The sequence below is a fragment of the Pleuronectes platessa genome, chromosome 3 (genome assembly GCF_947347685.1).
Source record: "Pleuronectes platessa chromosome 3, fPlePla1.1, whole genome shotgun sequence".
NCBI lineage: Eukaryota > Metazoa > Chordata > Actinopteri > Pleuronectiformes > Pleuronectidae > Pleuronectes > Pleuronectes platessa.
Window position 1 is genome coordinate 17,317,250 of NC_070628.1, and position 8,625 is coordinate 17,325,874.

General features: G+C 42.6%; 1 protein-coding gene across 3 annotated transcripts in view; it reads left to right on the forward strand.

Moving 5' to 3' along the window:
- LOC128437299 (alpha-1,6-mannosylglycoprotein 6-beta-N-acetylglucosaminyltransferase B) overlaps positions 1-8,340 on the forward strand; it is a 106,910-nt gene extending 98,570 nt beyond the window's left edge. For 2 of the 3 annotated variants that reach the window (XM_053419390.1, XM_053419391.1), the window contains exons 15-18: positions 1,842-1,916; positions 4,192-4,475; positions 4,739-4,786; positions 7,271-8,340. In XM_053419390.1, coding sequence (XP_053275365.1) covers positions 1,842-1,916; positions 4,192-4,475; positions 4,739-4,786; positions 7,271-7,469 — 606 coding nt within the window. In that variant the 3' untranslated portion in view covers positions 7,470-8,340. The remainder of the gene's footprint in view (positions 1-1,841; positions 1,917-4,191; positions 4,476-4,738; positions 4,787-7,270) is intronic. The other variant, XM_053419392.1, reaches the window with a different exon arrangement.
- Positions 8,341-8,625: the final 285 nt, after the last annotated feature.

Sequence of the window (8,625 nt, forward strand, 5' to 3'; positions counted from 1 at the left end):
AGCTCATGTTCCAATAAATCCTTTCTCCATAGCTTTCTTTCTTTTTTCTTTCTTTATGACTCATCCTTTGTTTTGTTATTCCCCTGACATCCTCTGCTTTTTATTTCTGTAGCTTTCAGTGTCTGTCCTTTCTGACCTGGTGCTTGTAGTGAACGACCTCTGTGCAGATTATGTTTACATTTATTTTAAACATAATTATTAGCAATGTTAAAAAAGTTTGATACCTAAATGTTTGGTACATTTTTGTGGTTTCAACTACGTACACATTATTAAAAAGCTGTTCATCATCTGCTGATCGTCATTGATGATGACTGACAGGTGGCAGATCAATGAGACAATGAGTGAGGTGAGGAGTGGCTGAGTGAATCAATGTGTTGCACACAGCTCTACAATGAAGTATGATTTGATCTATTTAAACAATTTAAAACGAATTTAAAATTATGTGGTGGGGCAATGTTGTTGATATTGTGGTGGTGGCCACAAATAGAGCTCAGCATAGGTGCAGACAGGACGAGGATGTCTATGTCCCATACAATCTCAATACTCTCCCACTCTCCCTGCCTTCTTATAAGCTGCCTGTTGGGTCACCCTTCTCCTCCCCAGTCACACCCAGTCTCTGTATCCAGTGTTCATTGGTTTCATTCAGAGCCCTTTCAAACCTTTCAAACAAGGCGTCTAAATGGACTCTGATTTTCATTTCTTATTGTGCAAGGCAATACATTGTGTAAATTTTAAAACCTTAGTCTCTCCTGATAGAAATAAATAAATGTATGGAAACACTGAAGCGTGGAAATATTTTTTAACTTGGTTATGAAGCTGTAGCGGGTCAGAGGATGTCTGCTGACTGGGTGGTCCATCGATGTGGCCCAGGAGGCACAGCTAAAGGACTTAAGCAACGTGTGTCCCACACCACTCCTGAATGTGGTCTGAGTGATCACATCTCAAATGCATCCTCAGTACTTTGAGATCAGATTTCCTGAGACGTTAAGTGAAGAAAAGAAAGAAAGGGAAAGAAAACCCCTGTTACTTCCTGTGGATTGCTATTGCAGGAGGCCTGTTTGTGTCACTCCTGTTCACGTGTTTACTTTCTGCTCCACTTTACAAAGTAGATTAACATAAGGCTTTGATCAGATTTGCAGTGTGCAGAACTTTTTAAATTGCATCATCCCTGCACACTTGCTTCCCAGTGGTTTTCGTTTGAAATGGGCCAAGTCTGATTTCACATGTGGGTGAACATTAGACTGCTTTGATTTCAGATTGCGAGTGCAATTCACCGAGTTGTGTATCACTTAAAAAGACAGCCTGCCTGTAGAAAGATGTTGTAGAGGGCCCCTACGCCTTTTGTCACTTCAAACTCTGCCAAACCAAAAACCAAAATATAAAGCCATTTATTAAATCAGCTTATCAATTTACGTCAAGTCTTACTATCGTTGCAATCATTTTACATTCATCCAGTTATGTCGCAGTTCGCTGGCACATATTGAACACATCAGTATTAGCTAGAAAGGCAAGAGAATATTATAATGCTTCCAGCTCATCTCTAATTAGGGCCAATCAAAAGTGTGCTTTACTCACAAGAGCTGCACATCACAGCAGGGTATGATCTATTGGTATGCAAATAAAGTCTAATGAGTTTCCAAGCAGTGACATGCAGTGAGTAGGAATCTGACAATAGAAACCTTTCCTCTGCTAAAATTAACGGGGAGGAGAGACAGTTTATTGCAATTAGGGTGAACAATGGAGGAGAGCAAAAACGCACGCCGCAGTACGCTCCAAATGTGGAAGTAATAACAAGGACTGTGTTGTGTGTTTCTGTGTGTGTTTGTGTGTGTCGATTTCAGGTCGAGCCGTATCTGCCTTATGAGTACACCTGTGAGGGGATGCTGGAGAGAGTACACGCCTACATACAGAATCAGGTGAGGTCCAGTCCACGTCCACATACAAGTGAATACAGTGAAAGTTATTGAATGAATGTGCTGGTATACGTTGATGTGTTCTCGTAGAATTGTCTGTATAACTGGTTGTGTGATAGAGACGTTGATGGTGTTGTGTGTAAATGATTGTTGGTGTGTACCTGCACAAGGACTGCAGTTGGAAATAGTCTCTTCTCCTTTTGAGATGAATGTTCTTGTGCATTGTCCTTGTTTAATACAATTTAATACAATTTAAAAACTCACCCGCATGCACGGATGTCTCCTATAGTCACCACACGTCCTCCTCAATCATACATAAACTCTTTTCTGCAGCCGTCAAACTCCCTCCTCTGCTCAATATTTCATCATTGTGTGCATTCAACAGCCTGTGTGCGTGTGCGTGTGTACTCCATGTATGTAGACTTGTGATTAATCTACACGCTAACTCTCATTACGAACCACATCTCTGCCCTGCGGCTCTCAAGCAGACGGCCTTCTGACACTTATGATGAGGGATGAAGAGGGAGAGAGTGTGAGGATGATAGTGATGGAGGGGTTGCATGAAAGAAAGACTGTTTTTTTTTTTTAAGCTAGATCTCAGACAATCTGCAGAGCGTCTTTCAGCAACCTTTGTCAGATCCATGGCCGCCAGCTGGTTTGGACACAGACACAAACAAACGGTCCTGTTAACCCAGATTTTATATAGAAACAGGTGTGGAGGTCGAGACGCCTCACACAAGTGTGTTCATGGAAAACACAAACGCAAAAGCCACACAACAGAAACACAAGCACAAGGGAAGTGAGAAACAACAGATGTTGACGATGAACAGGCAGAATTATTCTGTGAAAAACTGATGAAGCCCCATTTAAAATGGGATTCTTGTGGTAATGGAGGTGTTATATGGTACAGGTGATTTGTTCAGGTTTACATAAATAACAGCTCAGCTTACATCCATGACTTGATCACAATAAGTTAAATCTGTTGTTGTCCTCATCTGTTGTGGTTATGTTTCTGTTCATTGGTATCTTTGGGTATTTGCATTCATGGTTTCCGTTAATTCCCTTCTGTGAGTCGTCCCAGCCACCGTATCTTAGGCCTGGTGAACCATTTTGTTTCACTGTGTCAGCGCATATGCATTAGTAATACTAATGATAGTGGCAGCTAGCTGAGATATCGGCTTGTTTTTGTCTTACACCTATATTTGAATTGGATTAAAACCATTTGTATTTTTTGCATTCAGTCCTGTAAAGCAGATTAGACACGTAGGCAGCGGGGCAGAGCGGAAGGACAGCTCTGCTCATGTGAAATTGCATCGACTTTATAGTTAATAAAGGTTGAACTATTTTCAATTTGCCACCGTGGCACGCTGCCATGTTACCCTGGCAAACGCAGGAATCAAACCAAGTAAAGGACAGAGTGTTAGTGTTGTCTACACCAGTCATTCAGATCATCCTCAGTCTGGGTTTTTTCATGCCATGTATAATATATAGTTGAACCTATCTATATAAAGTGAGAAGAAAAAGTAAATTAAGTGTGACTGTATGTAACGATGGATGAAACGTCTCCACTTCCTCCCATTGGAGAAAAGTTAAGCTAATATCGTAGCTACATGTGCTGCCATCTTGAACTGTTGACGTCATATTGAGAGAGTGTGTCATGTGGAGCCGTGAGATTCTGACATAACACGAAGTTCACACTCAGGAATCAGGCTGAGCTGTCAATCATGAGATCACAACTGGTTTTAACACCATCCAATAACTAATTCAAACCAAAGTTACTGGGAAAAATTATCATAGATTTATTTCCGTGGTCTTTTCACTTCTACTCCACAACATAAATCAGCAAATATCTGTACTTTCTACCCCACTACTATGTTGTGTAACATATTCATATTGTTATTTTATATTCTTAATAGAAATCAGTAACAAGAGGGGGTAGTTATTTTAAGAATATTTAAAAGCAGAAACTGTTAGAGTTTTACTTTTGTACATTTTCATCTATTTATTTCTACTCTTACTTAAGTAAAATGTTTGAGTACTTCCTCCACCGTGGGGTACAGACTGTTAGTGGTGTTGGATATGACCAGTGGACATCAATGTTACTGGGCAGCAGACACAGGGGAGAATCTTTCTCTTTGAAACAAGCAACAGTTAATATGCTTTCCACTGGGCTGCATCGTCATTCTGCCTATAAACACAGTCAAAACAACCTCAGTCCAACAGCAGCAGCACTAAAATGTAACTGCTCGAACTAATTCTGCTAATCTGTCCCCTGCAGGACTTCTGTGCCCCAGAGCCTCCTTTCACTCCAGCCAACCTCTCCAAACAGGGGTCTGCAGGTGGCAGCAGGACAGCAGGACCTCTGTTCGTGCCCATTCCCAATTCCACCGCCCTCGGTTGGTCATCCAGTGTGACGCCTCCGCCTGCCTGGCCTCCTCTCAGGTCCCTCAGGCTGCTCGTATCTCAAGAGGGCCAGTCCTGCGTGGAGGCATGCCAGTCAGCTGGGTTCATCTGTGAGCCCGCCCACTTCCGCTTCATCAACAACAAGGAGGCGCTGCACGGGTACGTCCAGAAGGAACAACCAAACCGAAACAGTTTGGTCCAAACTAAAAAGCAACAATGGTGATGTCTACCTGTTGATACTTTTCATGACGACATTTGAATTCCGCTTTTGTCTTTCCCATAACAATTATAGTTACAGTGTGATATCTCATCATACATTCTCATCTTTGACTGCATTAAATAGAAAGAGCATCTTCAGCAATTAAATAATTAGCTTTATAAATTCATATTAAAATGTCTTGTAATATCTTCTGAACCCACAGTGTCCAAATACAGGGGCTTCTGAGGCGAAATGAGACGCCCTGGTCTAGGTACCAGTTTCTATTTGCGTCATCAGTGTGTTCTGCCCTTTCTCTTGCATCACTTTGAGCGGCTGCACTTACTCCCCCACGCCTGCAACGCTAGCTTGAATTACCTTCATCACCTGCACACAATGAATCATGGGATAGATTGGCTCACCCGTTGGATCAAAGGATCTATGGAAAAGGGACAGCCTAGTCTGTGGAACACAGTCGTTCTACAAATTCATCCTCTGAGGGAGCCAGGCCCTGAATTGAATATGAAACAAAACAATGTGTTACCTATTAAGCAGCATGATTGCAAGGCTTGTAAAATGGCTACGTGTAAAAACTGATTGAAAAGGGCTGAACAATTAGATCCTACATTTGAACTCTAGATGAATACGGGTGAGGCAGATTCTGACCTTGTATTGATGTACAGTGCCTTGCATAAGTATTCACCCCCTTGGACTTTTTCCCATTATGTACTGTTACTAACTGGAATTCAAATAGACTTAAATAAACTTTTTCCCGTTTGATTAACAAAACATGCATAGTACTTTGGAGGTGCAAAATAAATTTTATTGTGACACAAACAATAATGAGAACAAAAAAGTTGACATCTGTTGGGTGCATAAGTATTCACCCCCCTGTGTCAATACTTGGTAGAACCCCCTTTCGCTGCAATTACAGCTGCAAGTCTTTTGGGGTATGTCTCTACCAGCTTTGCACATCTAGAGATGGAAAGGTTTGTCCATTCTTCTTGGCAAAAAAGATGAAGCTCAGTCAGATTGGATGGAGACCGTCTGTGAACTGCAATCTTCAAGTCTTGCCATAGATTCTCTATTGGATTGAGGTCTGGGCTTTGACTGGGCCATTTTAAGACATTAACATTCTTTAATCCAAACCATTCCTTTGTAGCTCTGGCTGTATGTTTAGGGTCATTGTCCTGCTGGAAGATGAACCTCCGCCCCAGTCTCAAGTCTTTTGCAGACTGCATTAGATTTTCTTCAAGGATTTCCCTGTATTTGGCTCCATCCATCTTTCCCTCTATTCTGACCAGTTTCCCTGTACCTGCTGAAGAGAAGCATCCCCACAGCATGATGCTACCACCACCATGTTTCACTGTTGGGATGGTGTGCTCAGGGTGATGGGCAGTGTTGGGTTTTCGCCACACATAGCGTTTTGCATTGAGGCCAAAAAGTTCAATTTTGGTCTCATCTGACCAGAGTACCTTCTTCCACATGTTTGCTGTGTCTCCCACATGGCTTCTGGCAAACTCCAAACGGGATTTTTTATGGATCCCTTTCAACAATGGCTTTCTTCTTGCCACTCTTCCATAAAGGCCAGATTTGTGGCGTAGACGACTAATAGTTGTCCTGTGGACAGATTCTCCCACCTCAGCTTTGGATCTCTGCAACTCCTCCAGAGTAACCATGGGCCTCCTGGTTGCTTCTCTGATTCATTTTCTCCTTGTCCGACTCTCAGTTTGGGTGGACGGCCTCCTCTTGGTAGGTTTGCGGTTGTGCCATATTCTTTCCATTTTCTTATGATGGATTTTATGGTGCTCAGAGAGATGTTCAAAGCTCTGGATATTTTTTTATAACCTAACCCTGCTTCATATTTTTCCACAACTTTATCCCTGACCTGTTTGGTGAGCTCCTTGGTCTTCATGATGCTGTTTGTTCAGTAATGATCTCCAACAAACTCTGAGTCCGTCACAGAACAGGTGTATTTATACTGAGATTAAATTGCAGACAGGTGGACCCTATTTACTAATTATGTGACTTGCAAATGTGACTTGTGAATGCAATTGGTCACACCAGATCTTTGTTAGGGGTTTCACAGTAAAGGGGGTGAATACATATGCACTCAACACTTTTCAGATTTTTATTTGTAAATAATTGTGAAATCCATGTAATATTTCCCCCCACTTCCAAATGATGCACTATTTTGTGTTGGTCCATTACATAAACTCACGATGAAATAAATTTTAATCTGTGGTTATACCATGACAAAATGTAGAAAAGTCCAAAGGGGGTGAATACTTATGCAAGGCACTGTAGTTTACTGAACCAGTTGCAGGCAGGTGAACCAGAAACTTAGGTATCAGACATTGCACTTTTCAGAACTCTGAAGCAGAGACCCTGCAGGTGTTTGAGTCGCTCCCTCCTGACTGTTTCCAGCTCCTGCTCTTCTTCCTGTCTGTCTTGGTTTACAGTGTCTCTCTCCTTTTCACCTCTGTCTCCTCCTTGCAGCTCACGTCTGTTCTCTGACACCAGTTCTCTTTCTCACCATCACATCTCATTCCTGCAATTTTTTCGACTTTTCTTGTCACTTCTCCACTAACTTGTCACTTTCCTCTCGTCTCTACTCTCTGATTTATTTGAGCTTCTGCCAGATAAAGATGACTTTCATTACTTTTTGCTTTCTAAACACGATGAAGAAATTTTCTCTGTGATTAAACCTGGTGAATTGTCTGTGTTCATGCCTCTGCTTCTCTGCTTCTCTGTTCAGGTTGGAGGTGCAGTGCGATGTGGTCGACTCGGAGATCAACCACATCCTTCCCGCCTTCTCCGTGATGCGGAAGGAGTGTGGCCTCCAGCGGGATCCCCTCCTCTTCAGCTGTGCAGGTCACTCCCCCAAATACAGACGACTTTGCCCCTGCAGAGACTTCCGCCATGGGCAGGTGGCGCTGTGCAGAGACTGTCTATAATGACAGGGCATGTGAGGGGCAGATATAAGAATCAGACAGATAGGCGGGCACAGGACACTGCGAGGCAGCCACAGCCAGAGCAGGTGAGAGACGTGAGCTGATGGTGCAGTGACGCAGCTTCCCCACTGAAACTGTAGGAGGATGAGGAACAGGCATGCAATGTTTTACAGTCGGCCTGGATAAGTGCCGGTTTGATTGTAGTTGTTAAAGCAGTATGTTCTACTGTAACAGGATGGAGACGTATAGAAGCAAGGCTTCTTAGGACAGGGTAGCATGATACCAGGTGTCAGTACAACAGGGAAGTTTACTTCACTGAAGAGTAAAGGCTGGGTTACAGCTCTCCAAGCCAACCGACGTTTACAACCACCTTCTGACTACAGATTAACAGTTCCTACAAGATGTGAGACACAACTTTTCATTTTCTGAACTGAAGTAAGGGGTTTAAGTTGGAAAATGTACAACTTACATGACTGCAGAGAAACTCGGTATCAGTACCGCAGCTTCAAATCCATGACAGAGTCCTCAAATATCGCAACTCGGAGAAGGCAACCTCGGGTCAATATCCAATCTCCTCTCGGCACTCGGACAAAGGATGATGGACAGCTGGTTATCTCCCTGACTCTTCCCTCCCTCCTCCAGTGACGGATGGAGTCATTTATCAGACTGAACCGCAAGACTGAGGCAACGTTGGTCAATGCAATCATCTCTGGTCACGAAAACAGAGAGACGCAGGACAGAGGACAAAGATAAAGGGTACAAGATTATTTTTCAATAAATAAGCCTTCAGAGCTCTCAGATGGATTTTTAAAGAGTCCTGCCGGGCTTCATGTTGGAAAAACAAAAATCATAAAATAAAAAAAATCTGAACAGATGAAGTGTTGAGGTGGGTTTTATATTGTATCTGCTCTGCACTGTGTTCTTTCTGAACTTTTTTTCAGTTGGAAAGTTACCAGCCCCCCCTCTTTCAATCACATTTCTATTAATTGAATCTGCCTGCAGGAGGCAACGTCTGATCTTTTTCACATTAAGTTGTCAGCCAGCACAGGTCTGATCTGTCGATTAGAAAGTGAAAGAGAGAGGAGGACAAAATCAGATTTTTGAAACTGAACGTCCCAGTTTTTTGCTGATAGTGAACAATGTGCTTTTTCATTCCGAC